The sequence below is a fragment of the Crinia signifera genome, chromosome 5 (assembly GCF_055691185.1).
Source record: "Crinia signifera chromosome 5, ASM5569118v1, whole genome shotgun sequence".
NCBI lineage: Eukaryota > Metazoa > Chordata > Amphibia > Anura > Myobatrachidae > Crinia > Crinia signifera.
Genome location: NC_139221.1, coordinates 79,470,819 through 79,497,296, shown reverse-complemented (window position 1 = coordinate 79,497,296; position 26,478 = coordinate 79,470,819). Strand labels below are relative to the sequence as shown.

General features: G+C 44.4%; 1 protein-coding gene across 2 annotated transcripts in view; it reads left to right on the top strand.

Annotated features, from left to right (window-relative positions):
* The window catches only part of LAMA3 (laminin subunit alpha 3), a 208,285-nt gene that overhangs the window by 17,317 nt on the left and 164,490 nt on the right, over window positions 1-26,478 (top strand). For both annotated transcript variants that reach the window (XM_083187511.1, XM_083187512.1), the window contains exons 3-7: window positions 10,147-10,264; window positions 13,283-13,401; window positions 17,556-17,726; window positions 20,697-20,794; window positions 25,787-25,902. In XM_083187511.1, the coding sequence (XP_083043637.1) occupies window positions 10,147-10,264; window positions 13,283-13,401; window positions 17,556-17,726; window positions 20,697-20,794; window positions 25,787-25,902 (622 nt within the window). The remainder of the gene's footprint in view (window positions 1-10,146; window positions 10,265-13,282; window positions 13,402-17,555; window positions 17,727-20,696; window positions 20,795-25,786; window positions 25,903-26,478) is intronic.

Below are 26,478 nucleotides of genomic sequence, written 5' to 3'. Positions count from 1 at the left end.
CTTTTAGCACTGATATAGTCATTTTTAGAAATGCATGTATTTATTATGAGTTCTTATCTGTAAGTTTACTTAAAAATTTGCATTGACTATACATTTTTGCATTCAAGACAAAATTCATTTTGGAAGCTGCTATTACAGTTGGATAGTTTGTGCATTTTCCAGTAATCTTTGCCAGTGCTTCTCTCGGTTCAGTGGTCTTAAGTTGTAAGGAGAAGAGTAATTTGGGAATCTTTCTCTCCTATAGGCCAAAATATGTGTCATTGTTGCAGCAATATACAAAAAAAATATGTGGTTAATGTGGATTTACCAATCTATCAAACCTGATTCTAAGAACTATTTTCTTTTCTATTTTCTTAGATTTTCAATTTGTACATAATGAAGTTGATACTAATCTATTCAACCACATTTTGTATAATACCTCATTATGTCTAGTTGTAGAATTCTGCTCTACTTACCACATCAGAATGGCAGCTTTTCATGATCTCCTATCATTCTTTCTGAGCGGGATTTATATACAAGGGGCCCAGTGGTAAATAGAAGCAATTAGTTTCAACATGCATCTTTGACAGTTACAGTAACAATAAGTGACATACAAGTCAAATGAATTCAGCTCATTCTAATTCTATGAAATACATTTTTTTTACTATTGGAAAAATGATTATATTTTTTTCCTGATCCTTGTTTTTTTGGACAGAAAACATCTTTATAAGCTCTATGTACTGAATCAGCCAGGGTTGTTTTAATAGAGGAGGAGGCCCATGTGCAGGGGCGTAACTAGAACTTTGTGGGTCTCATAGCAAAATCTTGAAAGGAGCCCCCCTACTGTTGTTATTACAATGTCCCTTAGGGTGTGTGTGTGTATGGGGGGGGGGGGCATTGTAGTGAGGAGCAAGAGAGAGAGAGAAAGGGAGGTGTGGGAGCACTAGTGAGAGAGAATGGCATGGTTTTACCTAGTGAATTATTGCCCCTCAGGGCCGTGTCTCCCGCTGTTTCAGGGCCATGTCTCCGGCTGCCTCATGGCAGTGTCTCCCACTGTCTCATGGCAGTGTCTCCTGCTGTTTCAGGGCTGTGTCTCCGGCTGCCTCATGGCAGTGGCTCCCGCTGCCTCATGGCAGTGTCTCTCGCTGTGTCTCCCGGTGTCTCAGGGCTGTGTCTCCCGCTGCCTCATGGCAGTGTCTCCCGCTGCCTCATGGCAGTGTCTCCCGCTGCCTCAGGGCCATGTCTCCCGCTGCCTCAGGGCCATGTCTCCCGCTGCCTCATGGCAATGTCTCCCGCTGCCTCAGGGCCGTGTCTCATGCTGCCTCAGGGTTGTGTCTCCCGCTGACTTGGGGACGGATCTCCTGCGGATGTAGCGGCTGGTCTCCCGTGGGCGTAGCAGCGGGTCTTCCGCATACACAGCACCGGGTCTCCTCGTCACAGCGCTGGCAGCAGGGTATGTAGATCGTGATGTAAAACCCTAGCAACAGCACTACCAGAGGGCATAGGAAATGGTAGGGGAGAGCCTGGTTCAACGTGCCCTCCTCCCCCTTCACTGTGCGACCCACCGCCGCTGACCGGGTCAGTACAAACTCAAGAGGGTGCAGGGGATTGTGTGCCCCCAACCCGCCGGGCCTCATAGCAGCTGCATCCCCTGCACCCTCTATAGTTTCGCCGCTGCCCATATGCAGCCTTCACCATCCAGGCCTCCTCCTCTCTGCACCAGCACTAGAGTGCTCAGACCTTACTGTGTATGAGCAGATCTGTGGAAAAAAGGCGCAGCGGACATTTTTCCTGTGAATGTTAACAGCAATGCAGCTGGTGTAGCGGGACTAGTGTAGAGGGTATATTTAAAAAAAAATGGGTGCAGTATATTCGGTGTGGGCCCATCTGCACTGCGTCACCAATTATATATACGCCACTGGATTCAGCATATCTGCAGTCTGCACTCCTCCACACTTCAGGCAGAATATTATGACGAGTTATGGGCCACCTGACAAACTTCTTCATGCAGAGCCAGAATCCAGCATTCCTCCCAACATGACCCATTTAATAAAGAGCAAAATGCTCTGCTCCTAAACTTCCTTCCTAGTGGCCGTTGCAGATATGACCCTGCAGAGCAGTCCAGAATGGGAGCCACACCCAGAGCTGGCTGCATTCATAGGCAAGCTAGACAAATGCCTAGGGGCATTAAAGCCAGGGGTTAAAGTGAGGTGGAACATTTTAACCTCCACATTGGCCCTGCACAGTAATTCTCACAGAAAAGCATTCTTCTGTAGTTTGCAGGGGGATGCCAAAAACCCTACCACTGTCTCTGCCTAATGGGGGGAGGGGAGGGGTGATAATTAGGTGGCATAGAGATATGAGTTCCTCCACCTCTGCATGACCACTTTAAGCCCGGCTGGTGGAAGTCATGCTTTGGGCTGGCTACAATGATCAGAGCAGATAGCTGAGCCAGGTGCTGGCAGCACCAGGAGCTGATGGACTGGGAGCAGTCAGCGGGGGCATGGGAAGCATCAACTAACAAAAACATTTCATGATGCTAAAATAAGTATGTTCATAATCAATGCTCACGTATATAAGGTATAAGGACCTTAATTGATATGCCAATGCCAGCTAAAGGCTAGAGGATGGAACATTCACTTTCAAAATAGAGTTATAAAACAGCTTAAAACAGCAGCATATTCCACATGCTGAAACAACAATAAAAGGTAAAGCAGCGCTGTAAATTACAATGAAAAATTTATTGTACACGATAATAAAAACATAAATTATACATTAAAAAATGAACCATTGGCATGTGCAGATTTTAAATAATGATGTATTGGTGGACCCAATATTTATAATCACCAATTTGGAGGTAGAATTCTACCTCCAAATTGGTGATTATAAATATTGGGTCCACCAATACATCATTATTTAAAATCTGCACATGCCAATGGTTCATTTTTTAATGTATAATTTATGTTTTTATTATCGTGTACAATAAATTTTTCATTGTAATTTACAGCGCTGCTTTACCTTTTATTGTTGTTTTTTCTTGTATAATTGGGAGCTGACTACTCCCTTAAGCAGCTGCTGTGTTGATTAAATCACTCTTGGTAGGCGCTCCATACCAACCTAGGTTGGCTTTGTTGTTCAGTTATTCCACATGCTGTGCTGTGATCTTGGGCCTGATTCTGCGGTAGATGTAGAGGCGATGTCTGCACAGAGTCAGAGTTGCAATTAAGGGTCAGAAGAGTTGGTGACAGCTACTTAGCGGACGCCTGGAAAAGGTCTGTTTTATTGACGTTTTATGGCAATGTTGCTGGCATTGTGTAGTTGTATACATAGTGTTCCTTCTAGGAACTGGGCAGGGCAGTTCTCCCTCTAGCATTCAGTCTCTAGAACCTTAACTTTCCAAGCTATTATTCCAACACAAAATGACCCATAGTGTTTTGTGTTTTCACAAGTAGAGACTCTGAGAGGTCAATTAAATACCCTCTTATCACACCGTGCTACAACTATTTTACAAAAAGTGCATCAACGGTTTTATGACAAAGCTGATACAATTGACTCTCTACTGGCCAACAAACTGCGACGCCAGCAAGCATTAAGTACTCTAGACAAATTATACTCCCAGAATTTAGACTCCCTCACTTATCCGAAATGATGAGGAATTCCAAACATTTTATAGCTCTCTTTATAATTTAACGGATTCCTCTTTTTCCTCTGCTATTGGAACTGATGGATTACAATAGTATCTGTCCTCCACTCCATTGCCTACTCTTACCGAATCTCAACTGTCTATACTAAATACTCATATTTCAGAGGAAGAGACGATAGCTGCTATACGTTCTATACATACCTCCGCTGTCTTGGTCCCTGATGGCTTTACAGCCCAATTTTACATTTCGAAAGAATTGGCCCTACACCAAAAAACTCTCTTTTTAAAAATGTTTTAGAGGGCGCCTATTTTGCACCTGAAACGATTGGCGGACATTGTGGTGATTCCAAAGCCTGACAGATTAAACGTCGATCTGAAAATCTATGCCAAAATCCTGGCTTCTGGTTTAGCTCTTCTACTCCCACACTTGATACACCCAGACCAAGTTTGATTTATTACAGGACGCCAAGCATCCGATAATAATCTTCAACCTTGAGATAGAGTCTGTTTCTCAATTTACAACTCAAAGTATCTTCTATGAATTTGCTCCCCAATTTTCAGACTATTCAGCATCTTCCAAGTATTTGACCCAGTCTTCTATAAATTGCAGTTGTCACCACACTTCTGGAATTGCCAAATTGTTTCACTTCAATCCCCTAAAACATCTGGTATTGATCTGGTGTTACCAGTCCTCTCCTTCCAGTGTAGCTAGCCCTAGGAGTCCCTATTGAATCACCCAACTTTTGACATTTTGAGTTTTACATCAGTCATGCTCGAGTGATATATACCAGACCAAGGCAAAGACAGCTGTACACAGATCTCAGTTGTCATGGGGCTGGATAGGGGAGGGAGGGTGCTGACTCTGAGGTGCCCTTTGAAGAGTATAACCCAGAGTAAGTGTCGACCAAAGTCTCAAGGTGGCCATACATCTACAGATCGATTGTCAGATCTGGCTGGTTGGAACAGCATCCTGGTAATGGATGAGAGCAAATGACAGTTGACCATTTTCTTTGAATTGCTGGAAAGCTGCCAATCATCCATTACCAGGTTTTTGTTCCAACCAGCCCAATCTGACAATCGACCTGTAGATGTATGGCCAGCTTCAGTCTCTTTACGCGTTTCTCCGTTCAGAGTATCCAAAGGTTTCCTCAGAAGATATAGAGCTAGTGTGCTTGTCACTTATTTAAGGTACATTACAACAATCACTGTGAAGCATCACTTATATCACACCTGTGGGATTACCACAATTTGTTCCATGGATCACCTGGTGACTGTCAATACATTATATTGTAAAAATTATTATTATTATTGATCTCGTTATGTGGTTTGGCATATAAAAAGTACATAGCTTAAAAAAATCTAAATAATTAACACTTTTATAGGCATCACAGAATATCAAATCGATTATAAACTATCAATTAGACCATAGATTAAAAATCAACAGAAAGACAAAGATATATAAACTTTTTTTCAATTAATGATGCCTTAGGACAGTTACGATGTCATGCAAATTGTCACAAGGAGTACAAAAGGTAACCAGGTTATTTAATGTAGCATTAACTAGTATAACTGATCCAACTCGTGTTCCTTATTGGTTTTACTTCCAGACTCTTGGCTGTCCAACTTACATGTAAAATATCATAAGTATTGCAGGTGTACTGGTTACAGGTAGCAATTATATGACCTTTGTTATACTACTTCATAAACTGCATACCTCCCAACTTTTAAACACCGTCAAGATGGACATGGTGGGCATGGCCTGCCATAAAGGCCACGCACGGCCACACCCCCATTTTGACTATGTGGAGGGTCTGTGAGCTTCTAGCCATGCCCCCATGGAGCCTGCACAGCCAGTGACGGGGGATTCACCCCCACCACCCCCCGCCATGGGAAGCTGTCAGCCCCGGGAGGGACGCGGGAACATCCCCGAAAACCAGGATGTTCCCTCGGTAAAAGAGACAGTTGGGAGGTATGTAAACTAGCATTCCAATAATAAGCGCAAAACATCAAAATAAATTAACCAAACACCCAAGCATATCCAATGATCAATAAGCATAGTGATTGAAATTCAATTTACTTTCAGAAACATAACATAAAATCCATTGTATTTAATTTGTATATACTTTTTTTTCACAACCTAAGTAAACATGACTTTTAAAAGAATAATAAAGCAATTGTCTTGATTTACTCTAAAAGTTGACGTATCGCCAAATTCTTAACGAATGGTTATATATGAAGCCCTGGTGGCACGGAGATCCCATGATTAGTTTAATTTATTGGCATGAACATACTGTAATTCCCTTCTCTCTTTGGCATAGGACAAAATACAGAACGCAAAGCTAAATGTTCTCTTATGCCAAGAAAGCGCAAATTAGCTATGTTGCCTGGTGATATAATACTTGTTTGACAATGGCTAAGGGGGAAGGCTGAATTGTAAAGGAGCCCATTTAGTCAACTTTGTATAAGGGCATGTGGAATATGCAAGCCAATAATTGACAGTCATATGTGCACAACCTCATTATAATAATTCATATCAGGTTGTGCAGCTGGATAGAACACAAACTGAATGTTTCAATGTTTATTATTCAAATGTGTACTTCAAACTTGGTTACATATGGACAATGACAAAACCCATTGAGAACAAATGTATTTTTATGTTTTGATTTTATTTCAAAGCTTCCTATTTCTTATTAACAAACGTGTTTTAACCTACAGTATATTTTCCATTGACTTGCTGGTAAAGCCTTACTGTGTAGGCATACTGGTCACACAACCAGAGCGGCGAGACAACATTCTCTACCTGTCTCCCAGCCTGCAGCCAGACGGGGAATAGCTGCCAGCATGCTGATTGGATTGAAGGCTTGAGTTTTCCACCAATCAGAAGGCTGAAAGCCATTCACTGTATGGAAACATGTTGAGAGATGGTATAGGACTGCAGGAGGGGCATGTTATTGATTGTTGCTTCCATAAATTGGTGTGTAGGTGTCCCCAGTGCATTGCTTTGTCCAGGACCTACAAAATGACTCTACAGACACTAGAAATCTGTGTTATGAGGATTGGCTATTAAATAAAAAAACTTGTACTTGTAAAAAATAAACTATGCTGTGTGTGTTAAGGTGCGTACACACGGATAGATTTGGCAAAAGATCTGGGCGTTCCCGACCGATTGAAACGACCAATCGCTCAAATCGTTCCGTGTGTATGAACGATATATCGGACGATGTGCGTACCCGACGGTCGTTGGTAGAGGTCGCTGATCTTTCCTGCATGCAGAAAGATCAGCGACCAATCGATAACGATGTGTACTAATCGTTTCATGTGTATGCACGATGAACGATTTGGTATGGCTAATTGACTGTCTCCCTCTCCCTCCACCATCGTTAAAGATCAATCGTTCATGTGTAATCGTTTGCTCAATCGTTCATCATTTGTCACCAAATCGTTTGTGCAGGAGTTCAGAGGAAATTGTTAACGAGATTGAATCGTTGGCCAAATCTATCCGTGTGTACGCACCTTGACTTTTCTAGAATGGTTTTACAAGATTCACCCCTCTTGCACTGACAGTTTGCTTTCACCTACATCGTATGCAAACGGACCGCATACGCTGTATCATATGCGATCCTGCCACCTGGGAAGCTGCCAAACAGTTCAAGGGAGAACGAATGCAACTTCTCCCCTCAAAAGAAATCACACTGGTGTGTGGCGTCGTTAAGGCTTATTTTGCAACCAGATCTTAACATGACAAAAGTTTGTGCTAAGACTTCTTACTGCTAAGCAGAAATAAAAAGCAAATTCGTACAGACATTTAAAAAAAAAAAATCTAATTTTTTTAGATAATGTTAAAAGCTGTACTGAAACATGGATCTTCCAGGATGAACCTGAAACAAAATTCCAATCCATGCACTGGAAAATACCATCATCAGCTATAATGAAGAAAGCAAGACAAATCCAAATTCAATGCCATGTTATTGTGGCAGATGGGCACCAGAAGTGAATTAACCTTACCACAACAATATTCTAGTTAGTTTTGGGAATGAATCAGAAAATAGTGGCAAAAGAGCAGTTTTTGGTCTAGAAACTGATGGAAGTTCTAGAACATGCAATACCTAGCATTGTGTGACTTCTTTTTTTATAAAGCCAAATCTGTACTCAGGGGAACCCCTTTTGCATATGTTTTTGAGGTAATAAAAAACAACAGAGCTGTTGAGACAGCTGACAGATAATGAGGTACAGTACGGCTTTGACCAATGAAAAAGAAGAATGCAGCGGTGTGGATTCAAAAGGGGAGTACATAGAGAGGGATTAGAGCAGTGGCTCCCAAACCACGGAACCCTTGAGTATCAGAATAATTTTAACGGCACCCCTAGGTCAAAAATTTGTTGTCAATAGATTTAGAAAAAATATTAAATCAAGTAAATTGTGTTTATAGGTCATCCTTAGGATCAATTATGTAGTGAAGAACCAGATTTGCTTTTGTTTGCCCACATATTTCATGGTTAGCGGCCATCAACTGGTTTTGCCTCAGGCATTGCCCATAACTATTATGAATTTGTCCTAGACCACCAATCCAAGGCACCCCTGCAAGTGTCCCGAGGCACCCCAGGGTGCCTAGGCACACAGTTTGGGAACCACTGGATTAGAGGTAATTGTAGAGAATGTAATTAAACATAAAGGTACTTGTGTAGTTTCACGGCGGCAGGCTATGTTACGCTGTCAGCGTAGCCCAACGGCAGCCTAGCGTAGTTAGCGTAGTGTCCCAGCGGCAGCCCTGCGTAGTTACTGTACTGTCCCCGCGATCTGCAGCTCTGCCCCCGGCGTCCCTGGCAAGCCTATTGAGCGTCTCTCACACAGCGCCGGTATCCGCCAGATCCCCTGCGCTGGCGGATGCCGGTGGAGAGGTGATCATGTGGGCGCCGGGGGAGAGGTGCTCCATCTGCCTGAGACACACAAGCGTCTCATACGCTTGTGCATCTCAGTAATTTGTGCAGCAGGGACGCGTAAAACGAGCCCGAAGCGTGGGGAGGGGACGCGGAATACACGTCAAGTAATCCGTGTCCCCTCGAGGGGCACGCTGCACTCGCCACGCTTTGGGCTTTGTGGCTCGCTGTGCTCGTCACTATTTATAAAATCAACTCCGCGTCGACGTGGATAGTGGGGGTATGAACTGGTCGAGAGGACGCGTACCGCGTTCCCTCACAGTGCTCGATACGTTCGCCACACTTCAGGCTGATGTGGATAATGGGGGTGTTTCAGAAACACATTCACACCTGTCATGTCAGGCAGGTAAAAAATTGTCAATGATTCCCACACAATGTAATAAACGCTGAAACAACGTTGACTGACTGCGCTAACTGCGTAACGCTGACTGCGCTAACTGCGTAACGCTGACTGACTACGCTAACTAACGGATTTCGTCTTAACCTGCGGACGTTTTGCGAATATTTTTCTCGGATGGTGGGAGGAAACCCTGGTATTCAATGACAAAAATGAACACCTAACTTCGAAAGTCCTGATGTGGGTTCGATATATCGACGACATCTTTATGATTAGGGACAACCATGTCCAGTGACCTAAGATGGGGATTAAACATAACCACAAACATCAAAAAGGCCCAACAGCGCCTGTTCTTCCTGAGGCAACTCAGGAAATTCAACATCCCACAGGAGCTGCTGTGCGTATTCTACACCGCCATCGTGGAGTCTGTCTTATGTTCCTCGATCACAATCTGGTACGGTGGCGCAAGCGAGAACGACAAACAAAAACTGCAGAGGGTAGTGAAGACTGCGGAAAGGATCATAGGGACCGACCTCCCCCCGATAAGGGATCTGTTCTCATCCAGGGTAAGGAAACGTGCTGAGAAGATCGCAAACGACAAGCTGCATCCTGGTCACAACCTGTTCGACATCCTACCATCCAGAAGACGGTTCAGGTCCATCCCCGTCAAAACGTCCAGATCAGCAAGAAGCTTCTTTCCGTTAGCCGTCCATCACCTGAACAATCCAATCAAAGCGAATGCAATCCCAATATCAACAGCCAAACAACGTGTCCCTACTTTGCGACCTGACCACCATAGTCGTAGCTAGAAATTAAATGCTTTTAATGTCTTTATGTAATATATGTAATGTCTCCCTCCCCCCTTTTCATCCCTGCTTGATGCTGCACTGTAATCCACAAAAAATTCCTAGTGTGCGCAAGCACACATGGCCAATAAAGTTGATTCTATTCTATTCTAACTGCGTAAGCTTCGGTTAGGCGTGAACGTACACTCAGACACAAGCTGACTACGCTGGCCGCGGGAACACTACACTGATTCTGACAGGGACACTATGCTGACTACGTAACTGCCGCCGTGAAACTAAGCAAATGTTGAAAAGTAGAAAATTTTATTTTAATTAATTGTATAAAACACGAACCACTATGCAAATCCTTATTTGATGTTTGAAAGACTATTTATTAAAATGTATTACACATTGTCTGCTCTCTGAACCCCCTATTAAGTAATGTCTTTGTCTTTGTGTCACTAGATTTTCCACGTTGCATATGTCCTCATCAAATTTGCCAATTCCCCTCGGCCTGATCTTTGGGTACTAGAGCGATCGATTGACTTTGGAAACACATACATTCCTTGGCAATATTTTGCTAGTAAGTTGTGGCTCGTTTGTCTATTATAGTTTATCATAAATAATATATAAGAGTGTGGAATACATTTGCAAATAACAATTTTTATGATAATTAGAACATCATGGGACTAATTCGGATTAGAAAAGCAACAAAAAAACATGTACAGTGGCAAGTGGACAAGCCATATTGCAATACAAGGGGTGGAAATATGTTTGTGACAGACTGGCTCTGTGGATATCTTAGGGTAGATGGTGGCATGCGGGTGTGGGTAAAAGGTGGCAGGCTGGTGAGGTGGACGTGTAAGGGGACCACTTTTTGGAAAATTTTCCAGGGCCACTTTAAATTCCCAATCCTCCATGCTGGCCACTCCCACACAACACAAGTAATGCCCACATGGCACTGACTACTCCCCATGCAGTACTAGTAATGCTCACATGGGACTGACCCCATCCACAAAGCACTGGTCACATCCACACAACACTAGCCAAGACCACATAATAGCCACGCCCACACACTGCCCAGCATCTGCACTAGAGACCTAAACCTCCGCAGTACTCTGCTTCTGATCCCGCACTAGTGACACAGGGTGAGATGTACTAAGCCCTGAAAAGTGATAAAATGGAGAGTGATAAGCTACCAACTAATCAGATCCTACCTGTCATTTTTCAAACATAGCCTGTGACATGGCAGGTAGCAGCTGATTGGCTGGTGGGTTATCACTCTCCGTTTTATTACTTTTCAAGCTTAGTACATCTGGCCCAATGACACAGCCTCCCTCTTCTAACTGCAACAGCATGGCACCACCTTGGACAATTTAACTTAGCTTTTCCCCATGATAGATATAGAGAAAGCACAGAGCAGGCATATGTGGATTGACATGTTATTAGTAAATGCCAAAGTTGCGTTACCTAGAGGTGCAAGATTAGGCGGGCAGGTACTAATTTCCTGCCCCAAGTTTGCTGGAAGGGCCTGACATGGGTCTGGGGTCCGTCATACACCATTTCTCACCTGTCAGCTGGCAGCAGCCTCTCTCTCTTCCCAGAATACAACACATTGTGGGTATCATCACTATGCCCACTATGCACCTGGCCCAGGCCCAGGCTGCGCCTCTCCAATAAACCCATGCACCGGTAATTAGTACCAACTCCGTCCCCTCCAACCTACTTTAAACTTACCTACGCTTCGATCCGCTGTTACTAATCTCCAAGAGTAAAGAGTGCTAACTGTAATCTGTATGTTTATTACCGTGCATGTGTATTACACAAATGTGTATCTTATGCACAAACAAGAAACAGACGCATGTTCAACCCTACATGAGCTTCAGCATGTAAAAGGATTTTTGCTTGTACATCTAGTGACACCATCAATAAGACTTAATGTGAGTCATACGTAGTCTATAAGTTCTCTGAGCAGAAGGTATGTGCTAAAAAGACTGGATTGTTGATTTTACTATAAGCTGATGTGAGGTGCAGGTGTTGAACCATCTTCAGTAATCCTAGAGGAATGTCTTGGCACATTGCCCAACTTTCACACGGGACTCCCATACACTTTGTACTCGCGATTGTTCTCTCTTGTGTTTGTCGAATACCGGTGACATCTCCTCCATCTATATAGTCTAATTGTGTTATGAGGTTTTATCCTACTAATTATCACTTATATAATATTATTATTATTATTTGCTCAGAGGTGATATAATGAACATAGAGATGAATGGATCAGCCAGATGTGAGGCCTGAATGCAGGAAATGCGTGCAAATTGCAGACATTATATTTTGCTAAAGGGAATCACCGTTAGTAATCCTATTTGCACTTTCAGAGTTTAAGTCCTTGGGCCAGATGTACTAAGCTTAAAAAAATGATAAAATGGAGAGTGATAAACAGCCAGCCAATCAGCTTCTGACTGACATTTTTCAAACATAGGGCCAGATTCTCTAAGCTTCAAAAGTGATAAAATAGAAAGTGATAAACAGCCAGCCAATCAGCTGCTAACTGCCATGTCACAGACTGTGTTTGAAAAATGTCAGGCAGGAGCTGATTGGCTGGCTGTTTATCACTCTCTAGTTTATCACTTTTGAAGCTTAGAGAATCTGGCCCATAGTCTGTGACATGGCAGGTAGGATCTGATTGGCTGGCTGTTTATCTCTCTCCATTTTATAACTTTTGAAGCTAGTGCATCTGGCAATTTGTATTGTTAAAGGGAAATAACCTGGACCTGTTTGACTTATCAAACAGGCCTCTCTGTATTGCGAAATTAATTTCTTGACATTTAAAGTGCACCTGTCACCTGGATTGGAGCTGGTTCACATTACCGTAATAAACAGGAATTATAGCGATCATTAGCATTCTCAATAACAAATTGGTATTTTTTTATATTAGAAAATGCTGGGGTTCATTCTGGTTGACTGGTAAAATTGTGAAGTTCGCAACTTTGCCAGTCAACTTAACGCTGCCCGCACGAATTTCCGCTAATTTTCTTGGCATGACCATCGAATGATTTCTAAAGCGTTCGCAAATATAAGTCACTCTCTGGTGACTCAGATTTGCGGTGCCCTTGTACGGAAAGAGGGCGGGTAGCTGACTTCCCGTGACATCAGCTGCCCGCCCCCGGCACCCGCGTCACGGGCCGAATTACCATGGAAACGCCCAGCGTTTTCATGGGAGTACACATGTATTGCTGGGAGTTCCCGTGGGTGTAACCCATGCCCGCCGTCCCACACCCCCCTCCTGCACTTCTCCGTGTGAACGGCCTGCATCTATGCAAGTCGCTGCGTCCGTTCGCACAGATAGGCTGCACAAGCGCATAAGTGAATATGCACATACGCAGGCCATCACCACCACTCCCTGTTGTGAATTTGCAATGGGGAGTATGAATTAGAATGACCTCCGTCATGCACATTTGATGTATTTGGCCTGTTACATAGGTGAATGCATTAGTACTGCAAGGGATCCCAGACATTGAATTCATTTTAACTTGTGATGGGGTAGAATGTAATTCTATGATGACCATGCATGTTGCACGAATGTTCATTTATGTTCCAGACTCTAAGCATGACTGCATACACCATTTTGGGAAGGAGGCCAAGCAGCCCATTACTAGAGATGATGATGTCATCTGCACAACAGAATACTCCCGCATCGTTCCACTTGAAAACGGAGAAGTAAGTTTATATTATTGTAATTATGTTCGTTTTAGCGAGGGGAAACATCATGAAATTGTGCATTTTTAACTATTCTTTGTCTGTTTGACAAATCTTAGTTTAATATTTCATTTCAGATTTTCTTGGTATATAATTCCAGATGTGCACTGGGTCAGGGAAATGGAGAAGGGGTGTTATTTTATTTATTGCCACGTGTCTTCCATAGAGCTAAAGGCCCCCATACACTAGCCGATTTTGGTCCGATTTCGGCCAGATTAGTCGGATCTGGCCGAAATCGGACCAAAATCGGCTAGTTTTGATGTCCCCTCAGATCCGATGCGCGGTCCCGTGCGCATCGGATCTGCGTCGGGTGGTCGGACCTGCTGCACGTCCGACCACCCGACTTGGGACCTAGTGGGGCGGCGCGGCGGTGAAGGGAGCAGGGGGGGCTGGGGACGCTGCGGGGGACACAGGCGGCATAGAGCCGGGCAGGGGGAGCCAGGAGCTGTCAGTACTGAATAAAAAAAAAAAGCCCATACAATGAATAGGCGGCCTGTGATTGGCTGAGCGCTCTCTCAGCCAGTCAGCAATTGGCTGAGAGAGCGCTCAGCCAATCACAGGCTGCCCATTCATTGTATAGGCTTTTTTTTCTAGCACTGACAGCTCCCGGCTCCCTCTGCCCGGCTCTATGCCGCCTGTTTCCCCCGCAGCGTCCCCAGCCCCCCCTGCTCCCACCAGCAGCCCTGCTCTGTAGCCCCCCCCCCCCCCCTGCTCCCCGGGTTTTTTACATGTGATAAATCGAGACGATTTATCACATGTAAAAAATGGCACATCAAGTGCCAATCTAATCAAGCTCCCCCGGGGAGCAGCCGGGGAAGCTCAGGGGGAAGTCGGGGGCGACTTGTCCTAAGGACAAGTCGCCCTAGTGTATGGGGGCCTTAACACTCACACAGAGTAGCAGATGTATTAAGAGATAAATGCAAGGGTAATAAAGAGAGATAAACGTCCAGCCAATCAGCTCCTTATTGACTTTTTTTAAACACAGCCTGTAACATGGAAGTTAGGAGTTGATTGGCTGAACGTTTATCTCTCTTTATCACCCTTGCATTAATCTCTTGTTAAGGCTTAATACATCTGCCCCTGTGTTTGCTATAATAGTTCTCAACCAACACTGCTTATATGTTTTATACTCTCAACTTTTGGAGACGTCTTCTTCTGTACCAAACAATATCTTTGGTACAGCACAAAAGGTCTGGCTAATAGAGAGGACATTATGGACTTTATCTAGCATAGATAGTAATATTGCAAATCTGTCTTTGCTGTTTGTATTTAGGACCTTATTCTGGTTGACTCCGAAGGCTGCAAAATTCGCAGCTTGCGAGTCCCCCAGACGCCACCCGCAGGTATGCGAATGGATAATTTGCATAATTAGCCATTCGCAGCATTGGGTGCGGGGGAGAAATCCTGATTTATTCAGCGCTCCAAGATCTGAGACACCTCTATTGTGTCTCAGACCTGTGGGGGCCCTGTGCGAGGACAGAGCAGGCACCTGACATCATCGGGGAATCATGGGAACGCCCATGAAACGTTGGGTGTTCCCATAAGCAAATGCCCACCTCCCCGTGCCCCTCCGCTCCCCGGCCCGGACTTCTATGTGCGAGCGCTGTGGGCGTTTGCACACAGTGACTGCACATGCTCATAAATCCCGATGTGCAGTCGCAAACAATCGGTGGGACCGATTGATTTAGAATAACCCCGTTAGTCCATAATAGGTATAATAAACAGGTGGTGAGAATGAGAGGTATTGAAAAATAAAGCCTTTCTTGTTTCAGGTCTATTACATTGATTTTCTATGGTACGGTCCTAGACTTGTCTAAACTTGGTATCACGTCTTTTATGTTAAATATCTGTAAAAAAATCTGCGTTAGTACCTCTCTATGCGTGTTATTAGGGTCAGTTAAAACTAGAAAGATAAATATTGGGTACAATAAGATCAAGCACATGAAGAAAACGCAAGTACGGACATAGTTTATGTACGCATGAATTATTATATTAGGGATGACTGTGTGCCATGAACTAAGTTCAGTGTGCCCTAAGTGATGTGCAGAAGTCATCCGTTCTATAGAGGCCATCCATAGTGCTCTGTTGTAAGCCGTAGCATCAAGAGCCAAAACACAAGCTGGATCCTGCCCTCAGGTTACAGGAGTCTGCTCTTATTTGCTATACCTGGGGGTATTTTGGATTAGGGATGGGTTGTCACACATGACAACTGCAAACGTTTGTTGCTTGAATCCAGTAGCATAGTGGTTCTAAAACTCGGTCCACAGTTCATGTTTTCCAGGTCACCCTACAGGTGCACTCATTACTGACTGACATTTTAAAAGATCCACAGGTGACATGATTCTCGGAGGAGACCTGCAAAACATGCACTGTGTGGGGTCCTGAGGACCAACTTTGAGAACCTGTGCAGTAGCATAGTCATTTGTATAGTAAAGTAGAGGTCCTGGGAGGTGTAGAAAATAAACTTGTTGTTGTTATTATTATTATTATTATTATTATTATTATTATTATTATTATCAGAAGGGGGCAGAACCCAAAGGAATAGGCTCCATTATAAATAGTAAGAAGAAGATGTGGTTTAAGTGAAGGTAAAAAAAGCACGAGGGTTAAGGCACTACTCATGAGAGCTTAAGGCCCCAATACACTATGGAATTCACCTACAATTTGGGCTCTTTACCTACGATTGCAACAATCAATTGCAGGAAAGAAGCCCAAATTGCAGGTAAATGACAGGCGTTGCGATGCGCAGCCCCGTGTGCATTGCACCAGAGCCTCTGTTGCTTCGGCTTGAGAAGCAATCTTTCCCCATATTTGATGAACCAGGACTGGTTCAATGGGGGGAGCACCACAGCGTTTTCTTTATTTTTTATTTTTTATTATTACATTTTTATAGAGAATTTCAATATAATATAAACACATTAATGACAGCAAACAGTATATATGTAATAAAAAAAAGGAAAAGTCAAACAATATAGGGGAAGGGAGGGGTTGGGGAGATAGTGTCGGGAACACTCCAAGCAGTTGTGTTTTTCTTTTTTAAATGTAACTTTCTAACATTTTGTTACAGAACCATGCACAGATCTCACTGATGGACCTGGTGTATTTGTTTTGAAATGTTTGGTTATTTTAAAGGTGCAAATTGAAAATTCGCACCCTATTACATTTGCAGGTTTGAGGTTTTCTATGAGAAAACATCTGGATACGATTTTGAATGTGCAATTATTTTAGGAAGGTCAAAATGTGCAAATTTTACGACAATTCGCACATTACAACTGGCAGCACCAGCATCCCCTCCTCTTGTTGCTCACACCCCCTACCCATCACTTACCCAGGTGTTTGTACGCCAGGTCCCCCTCCACCGTTCCCCTCCGCTGATCCTCCCAGTCACCACTCAGGGAAATTTGGTGCCACCTAAAAGCACTTAGGTGTTTGTGTGCTCTGACACCTGAACATATGAATGCCTGGGCACCCGAAGACTCGAGCGCACCCTATATGTTGCATTCCGGTTGGTCCAAATAAATCAGGCACTTTTTTGCCTAAAAATCTCCAGAAGCTGCAGCCGATTTGCACAATGAATGTAAAAATAGCAGTTCTGGGAAAAACTCTGACATTCTAGCATCCAAGTTGGAGCGACTTTTTTTGGAGCTGCAAAATATCGGCTGTCATTACATCCGGCCCTGTATCTTCCTAGTTTATCTTGTGGTTATTCTGGTTTGTACACTGTCAGCATTACCAGGATAGATATATGGTATTTTTTTGTTTTATCCACACTTCCTACTATTTGCATGGCATTCTCTTCTGACCTAACTTCACAGCACATGACCATTGTCACTTCCTGGAAGTAGAAATAAAGGGGAGTTATAGATGTACTGTAGTAGAGATAAATGCTAAGATTATTTTTGCAAACATTTATTATTTTTATTTTTATTGTAATTCATATATTTGTAGATTATGCTGAAAACATCTGGCATATGGGATCTGGAATGGGAGCTAATAGTAATAAATAACATATACTGTATGGGGCAAACATTATATACCGTATGGTGCATTATATCAATGTGCTTCAAGATAAGATCACTTGTACTTTATAATAATAATCTTCTTCCATGTTTTAGGTGGTTGTGAGTTTAGTAAATGGGCGACCTGGTGCTAAACACTTTATTGACTCTCCTGTACTGAGAGATTTCACAAAAGCTACGAACATCCGACTGCGTTTCCTCAGGACAAACACGCTTCTTGGTCATTTAATATCCAAAGCAGAAAAAGATCCAACTGTAACGCGCAGAGTAAGTGCCATAAACTCTCTCTTATTAATGTCATTAACCCTCCTCCTATTGACATGTGCATAAAAGTAGTTATTTATACTGTTTATAGTGTGGAATTCATTTATGAAGCAGAACTGAGGAGTATGGCAAAATACGTTTATTACTATCCATCTCTGCACCACCATGGTCAGTCCTGTGCATATGGACATGCTAGCCTTCTCTCCTCACAGTGCCTCAATGTGCAGAGAGAGGGAACACTTTAGGAGTTGCACTGAAAGTCCAACCCCCCACCTCTTTAGCCTGATGTCAGGAATCCAAGAGCAGGCACGCATCACTTACCGGCACGCTGGTACAGGTCTGTCGCTGACGTCATCTTCAGCTGTAATCCATGGTATGATGTCCCAGAGTCATCCCTGTTGTTACTTCAGGTTTGCCCAGCGGTCCCTGCTGACTCCATGCTGCATGGGCGCCACCATGACATCTGGGATCAGCTAACCTGCAAGCACCAATCTGCACTAATCAAATGATCCCGGTAAATCCAGGAAGTTGGACCCAGAATGAAACAGCGAGTCACAGCTTCCCAACAGGCATGACTGACAACTATTAGACTACGGCTAGCAGCGTCAGGTTGGCATACCTCAAGTGGCTTTCCACTCTGATGATCCCCAACTAAATGGTCAGTTAACTTCTACTGTATATTATCTCCAGCTTTCCACCTGAAGTATTTACTGTTCAGTCCAGGAGTCCCAGCAGAGAACCATCATTGGTTCCCTAACAGATACTGCCACCATCGGTTTCCAAAACGATAGTCCTGCCATCAGTTCTCAAACCATTAGGACCATCACCAGCTCCCAGGCTGAGAAAACCTGCCATCGGTTCACAGACCGATAATATCTTCATTGGCTCCCAGGCCGAAGAACCCCGCCATCGGTTCCAAGACCGATAGCTGCACCATCGACTCCCAAGCCGGAAAACACCAGCATCGGTTCCCAGACCAACAGTTACCTTCATTGTCTGCCATGCCGGAATACATCACCATTGGTTCCCAGACTGATAGTTCTCACCATCGGTTACCAGATTGATAGTACTCCATTGGTTCCAGCATTATCAAAATCTTCAGTTTCCATCAGACCAAGACAACTGTGTTCAGGAGACCAGTACAGAGGGGTCGCGCAGCAAAGACCACCGACAGGATAGACCCTGCACCCCTGTACTTGGTATAAGTCAACACGCTGTTCCACCTTCTCCCTTGTGTGCCACTTCCTCTCTACTATTGCATGCACTCCAGATTTATTAAAGCCCCGAATTTCCGGTTTCCAATGCCCTCTCCTGTCCCTTCACGTTCACAGCCGGGAACACAGATTACCCCAGCACTGACACCTTTTTAAGGATAGCAATCCAGTGTCCAGGATTCAGAACGGTCCAAAGCCTCAGTAGATGTTTGTAGGACAGGATCAGAAGAATAAGCAGGTGGTCAACGATTTTCCAGCTAGGACTTGTTTTTCTGTCCAATATAAGAGATTCGGTATGGAATCCTGGCGGTCGGAATCCCAACCGACGAAATCCAGACAAGGGGGGACGTGAATCGCCCCCCCCCCCCCCCTTGCGGGCTCGCTTCGCTTGTCACGCAGCGGGCCCGGTGCTTCGCTACGCTCGGCACACTAATTTGTTTTCCCTCTATGGGTGTCGTGGACACCCATGGAGGGAGAAAGTGTCGGGATTTCGTTGGTCGAGATTCTGGCATCGGGATTTCGACCGCCGGGATTCCAAACGCCGGGAAATTGACTGCATCCCAATACAAGCTCCTTATATTGGAGAGAAAAACAAGTCCTAGCTGGAAAATCGTTGATCACTTGCTTATTCTTCCTGTCCTACAAACATCTACTGAGGCTTTGGACCGTTCTGAATCCTGGACACTGGATTGCTATCCTTAAAAAGGGCTGGCTAAATTACATCTATTGTCAACGGACTAACATCCAAGCATCCATCAGGAGATCCATAATTTTGTCAAAAGACGGACTTCCTCTGAAAACACTTTGGACACAAGCTTTGATCAGTGCAGGTCAAATCAATCTACCAGTGGTGACTATTATATTACCATTACTCCCAATAGGTCCATTAATATATTTTTATATATTTTTTATATATTCCTTATATATTCTTTATGTGTTTACATATGTATTTTTAATGTTTTATTAAATTCTATTTTATTATTAAAATTGATGCATATACTTTAGTAGTTTCTTTAAACGCTGCTTCCTTTGGTGTTTCTTGTTTCTAATATCTCTAGTATCCCATCTGCAGTGTTTGATTTTGACTAAAGAGTCCAAATCGAATCAAACCAAATGGACATTGAATGGTTTTCTGCCTTATTCGATGCAAATTCGATCCTGATGCACACTCTCGTTTAGTGTAAATCGAACAGTAAAATAGACTGTGCAGGCAAGACTATGTAGTACAGATCTGCACTATATAGTCCAAATTAAATGCGTGTTGCTTGCCGTTCAATTTGATCCCAATTGAATCTCAAGCAAAATCACACCGTGTGAACACACCTTCACTCTCTCTGCACGTTACATCTGCCCCACCTGCAGTGCACATGGTTTTGCCCATTTTGAGAACAAATTTGTCCTGCGATCCAGTCTGAATTGATGATCCATGAGTTCCATGATAATAATCCATTGTAAATTGATTAGATTGTTATCAGACATGAAATAAGTGTATCCAGAAGTTGACAATTCCCAGCTATTCCACCACACAGTAGCGCCAGCCCTTTGATGCAGACGCGGGCAAAGCTGAATGGCTTGTGTGCGTAACTGCTGGGTCTTATAGTCACTGTATTGTAGTGTGGGCAAATATTCTGCTATTGCTTGGCACTCGGCTGGATTGACAGGACTGTTTGTGACCACCTTAATCAGATGTCGGCAGTGTTAATGTGCCTTGTTGGGGTTTACCTCTATTACCTCTGTGATCTGTGTTTGTGTTTTCCAGTACTACTATAGTATTAAAGACATCAGCATTGGAGGTCGGTGTGTGTGCCATGGGCATGCTGATGTATGCATTGCAGCCAGTGTGGGCAATCAGAACCTGTGAGTACCAACAACCTCTCATTAATCACTTATTTCTACTTTATTTTAGTAGATACCAGGACCCTAGAGGATCTTTTTGTAATTGGTTGTTTTGAGTTATCAGGTAGTTCCACAACTTTAGCCCCAAGTGGATTCATTGACAAATAACAATATATGTAACATCACCTAATACTGACAGAAACATCTACAATACTGAAGAAAGCTAACTGTATAATCCTTGGTTAAGAAAGTTTGGTTAGATTTTAGACCAAAGCTGAGAAGGCCCAGCGTCCCTGTCACAGTTACATGTGTTATATACATTTTTCACCATTAGGTAGCAAATAGGTGCCCTTATAAACTCTTGCCTTGGGGATGTACTATATCTAGATGGCATTATATTGTTACATAATATAAACTGGGGGACTGTAATCTGGCACTGTAGAATAGAATAGAATAGAATAGAATCAACTTTATTGGCCATGTGTGCTTGCGCACACTAGGAATTTTTTGTGGATTACAGTGCAGCATCAAGCAGGGATGAAAAGGGGGGGAGGGAGACATTACATATATTACATAAAGACATTACAAGCATTTAATTTCTAGCTACGACTATGGTGGTCAGGTCGCCAAGTAGGGACACGTTGTTTGGCTGTTGATATTGGGATTGCATTCGCTTTGGTTGGATTGTTCAGGTGATGGACGGCTAACGGAAAGAAGCTTCTTGCTGATCTGGACGTTTTGACGGGGATGGACCTGAACCGTCTTCTGGATGGTAGGATGTCGAACAGGTTGTGACCGGGATGCAGCTTGTCGTTTGCAATCTTCTCAGCACGTTTCCTTACCCTGGATGAGAACAGATCCCTTATCGGGGGGAGGTCGGTCCCTATGATCCTTTCCGCAGTCTTCACTACCCTCTGCAGTTTTTGTTTGTCGTTCTCGCTTGCGCCACCATACCAGATTGTGATCGAGGAACATAAGACAGACTCCACGATGGCGGTGTAAAATACGCACAGCAGCTCCTTTGGGATGTTGAATTTCCTGAGTTGCCTCAGGAAGAACAGGCGCTGTTGGGCCTTTTTGATGTTTGTGGTTATGTTTAATCCCCATCTTAGGTCACTGGACATGGTTGTCCCTAGGAATTTGAAGGAATCAACCTGCGACACCACTGCGTTGGCTATTGTTAGCGGGGCTAGTGCATTTGTTTTTTTCCTGTAGTCGACCACCATCTCAACTGTTTTGGTGGGGTTTAGATTGAGGTTGTTGCTGCTGCACCACTGTGTCAGCTTCTCCACTGCATGCCTGTACGCGGTCTCATCACTATCCTTGATTAGGCCGATGATAGTGGTGTCATCTGCGAATTTGATGATTTTCACTGACTGCTCAGCTGAGGTGCAGTCATTCGTGTAGAGAGAGAAGAGCAGAGGGGAGAGGACGCATCCTTGGGGGGCTCCAGTACTGATTGTTCGTGTGCTGGACGAGAAGGCGCTGGCTTTGACCATCTGTTCCCTTGCTGTTAGAAAGTCCACTATCCATGAGCATGTTGATCCTGGGACTCCTAAGGAGAGGAGTTTTGGCTGCAGGATGCTGGGAACGATAGTATTAAATGCTGAGCTGAAGTCCACGAATAGGACTCTTGCATAGGTGCCTTGGTGGTCGAGGTGTTGTAAAATATGGTGCAGCCCGAGGTTGACCGCATCCTCTACACTTCTGTTCGCCCGGTAGGCAAACTGCATGGGGTCAAGGTGAGAGTTTGTCACTTCTTTCAGGTGCTTCAGTACTAGTCTTTCAAATGCTTTCATGGCCACTGAGGTTAGTGCAATTGGCCTGAAGTCATTTAGGTCCTTCGTGGGTGTTTTCTTAGGGACCGGGATGATGATAGAGCGTTTGAAGCAGGCAGGAACCTTGCACAAGTCCAGGGAGGAGTTGAATATCGTTGTGAAGATGGGGGCGAGCTGAGCTGCACAGGTCCTAAGGCTGGATGGTGACACACCATCCGGTCCTGCAGCCTTCTTAGGTTTTATTCTTTTGAGTACTGCTTCTACCTCGCCTTGGTCCAAGTGGAGGGCCTGGGTGTGGTGGTCTTTGGGATGGAGTGGGGGAGGTACGGCCTGCTCAAATCTGCAGTAGAACTTGTTCAGGTCTTCTGCAAGTTCATGGCTGGTTTCAGACTGTGTTTGGGCTTTCTTGTAATTTGTTATGTTTTGCATGCCCTTCCATACTGCCGCAGGGTCCTTTGCTGTGAGGTTGTGTGTCAGCTTGTTTGTATATTCCCTTTTTGCGAGTTTGATACCCCGAGTCAAGGAGTTCCTGGCTTCTTTGTACTGTGTCCTGTCCCCGCTGCTGTATGCCACCTCCTTGGCTCGGCGGAGTTTCCTGAGCTGGCTACCGAACCATGGCTTGTTGTTGTTAAAGGATCGGATTTGCTTGGTTGGTACACATAAGTCCTCACAGAAGCTGATGTAGGATGTCACTGCATCCGCTAGTTCATCTATGTCAGAGGCAGAGGCTTTGAACACCATCCAGTCAGTGCAGTCGAAGCAGGCCTGAAGCTTTGTTTTTGCCTCGATTGACCAGTTTTTGACAGACTTGGTAACAGGCTTAGCAGACTTTAGCTTCTGGATATATGTCGGAAGAAGGTGGACTATGCAGTGGTCGGAGAGACCCAGTGCTGCATGGGGTATGGATCGGTATGCAGACTTTATGGTGGTGTAGCAGTGGTCTAGCGTTCGCCCCTCTCTTGTGTGGCATGTGACCTGCTGGGTGTATTTTGGGAGCTCCTGGCTCAGGTTGGCACAGTTGAAGTCACCAAGCACAATGAGCAGCGAGTCTGGGTGTCTAAGTTCGGTGTCCGTTATCAGAGTGGCCAGCTGAAGTTGGGCTTCTGTTGGTCTTGGTTGTGGGGGGATGTATACTCCTACTAGGATAATAGAGGCAATTTCCCGAGGGGAGTAGAAAGGTTTGCATTTGATGGTAAGAGTCTCTAGTTGGGGGCTGCATGACTTGCCCAGGGACTTTATGTCTGTGCACCACCTGTCGTTAATGTACAGACAGATGCCCCCTCCTTTGGATTTGCCCGAGAGCTCTTTGTCGCGGTCGGCCCTGAAGAGGCTGAAGCCTGACAGAGTCACTGAATATTCAGCAATATGGTCTTCCAGCCAGGTTTCTGTGAAGCATAGGATGGAGGATCTTGCAGTGGCCGACCTTGCATCTTGTATTAGCAGAGACAGCTCATCCATCTTGTTCGCAAGAGATCTCGTGTTTGATAGCAGGATTGCTGGGAGGGCAGATCTATGGCCTCTGCGTTTCCACCTGACAGCGACTCCGGCCCGGCAGCCCCTATTGCGGTTACTGCACCATTCGACCATGCCAGACTTCCCTGCTGGCAACAACTTTGCTGCATCCTTTCTGCACAGGGCAGCAAGGGCAGTGTGGACTGTGAGGGCTGCCAATCTGCCCACCTCCCGCTCCGTCAGGCCCATACGGGTGGTCTGCTCCAGGGGTGAGCTCCATTTCAGAAGGGCTTCTCTGCTGTGCTTTGTCACCACACTTGGCGGGGTCACCACACTCGAGGGGGTGGTGAATGAGGACAAGGACAGGGGGAGACAAGGGGAGACATATAGTTTGGTTGAGCTGCACAGCTCCAAGGCAGCCTTCTGCGGCGCCATATTTGTGGTATCCAGTATGTTGAAAACACTTTTGCTCAAGTCTATGTAGCTCCAGGTTATTGCTATATTAGGTTGTTTCTTTCTTGTACAAAGATGTGTTTTGGACAGGTATTCATTAAAATAAACTACAAGTAACTTTCCTTTTCAGTTGCTGATTTAGTGATTTAGTCACACAAGTTATTTGGGAACAAAGCAGGCTTCTGGAGAGGTGTTACAAGACAATCCCAATAAAGGTGTGAAATCCCAGCGTGAGGCTTTTGAAGTGTATGTTCTTTGTAGAGATAACCAGTCTCTTGGGAATAAACTGGGCCCTGTGTGATTGTGAAATCCAGGGGCTGGGGGTATTTTATTTCAGATTCTTTTTAAGGGAAAGGATCAGAGTTCGTTTCTGAACAGAGAAACATATGTAACTGGACGGAAAGCATAGGTAACTGATGTCAATGGGGGACCTTGATAGAGATAGTTTAGTTTTTCCAGTACCTTGTTCTGTGATGTTCCCTGAAGATGTAAAGCCAGTCCTTGTAGAAGGGGCAGGGGTTTAAATCCAATCCAGTGTGCATCTCAGTGCAGGAGTGCAATCCGTTTGTTCTGAAGAGACATCCATGTAGTGAAGTACAAGTTAAAGGTAAGTCCCTGGATATTTTTGATGATTTTTAAGTCTGCTGTATAGAATTTAAGCTGTTTTGTAGAGATGTTCAGGAGCATGTAAAGTGTGAGGCACTATAGTGGGGCATAATATTAAGTGTAGGCACATAATGTGCCATATTATGAACTGGGGGCAATGTAATGTAACATAATATGAACTGGGGTAATGTACTTTATTTCATAATATGAATTGGGGGCACTGTGTTGCATAATGTATACTAGCAGCCTTACAAGGTGACATAACATGAACTAGGGCACTACTATCAGGCATAAAATTAAGTAGTGCACTACTATGGTTCCTAAAATAAACAACTACTGCAGAGAGGTGTCTCTCTAGACTCATTGAGAGAGGGGCCCCTTTGAAATATTGGTATGGGGCACACAAAGTTCTGACTACACCTCTCATCCCTGGTCTGAAGTATTGGAGGTAGGTGATAGGTTAAAGGGCACGCCCTGATCACTTAGTTGGTGCAGCAGTCACTGCTTTTTAACTCCATCACTCTTTGCTAGTTAGTGCAAGCAAATAGCCAGTGCCCTACGACCCTACTGCCCCAGTCTCCATACCAGAAATGTACTTTACCTCCGTGATTCACAGCAATGTTTAGGTCTAGTGGCCTTTTGGGTGCATGCTGCTTTAGAAATCTTTCATATTGTTATTTGTGTAAATTTGGGTTAATATTATTGTTGTTTTTCACATTTGAAGGTATAGATGTCAATGTCGACATAACACATGCGGGGAAATCTGTGACAGCTGTTGCCCGGGTTTTAATCAGAAAGCTTGGCAACCAGCAAGTATTGACACAGCCAATCAATGTGAACGTGAGTATTAAATATATTAAAGAATATATCTAGAATTGTATAACATCTTTAGCTGTACAGATTTCATTTGAATCATAGGGGCCGATCACTCTTAAGGCCCCCATACACTATGCGATATGGGCATGATTTCACCCAATTCGGATGAAAATGGTCCATATCGTCTATATAGACATCCCGTGCTAAATTAAGATATGCTAAATCTTATGTGCGGCCCGGAGCCGTGCAGGGTATGCCGGCTACCAGAGAGCTGGGTGGAGGGAGCCGGGCAGAGGAGGAAGCCGGCGCAGGGAACCCGGGCAGGAGAAGAGAAGCAATTGGCTGAGAGAGGTTTCAGCCAATAAATGGCTTCCCATTCATTTGTATGTTTTTTTTTTTGTTTTAAGTCCTCTGCTGGCGGTGCATCACTGCCCGTCAGCGTCTTCTCTTCCCCTGCCCGGTACCCTGCGCCGTCTCCCGCTGGCGCACTGATGGGCGTCTCTATGAAAACACTGGGCGTTCCCATGGGTGCACGGATGGGCCGATGCCTGCCAGGGGTTGGCAGCTGATGTCACATGACGTCAGCCACCCGCCCTGTCT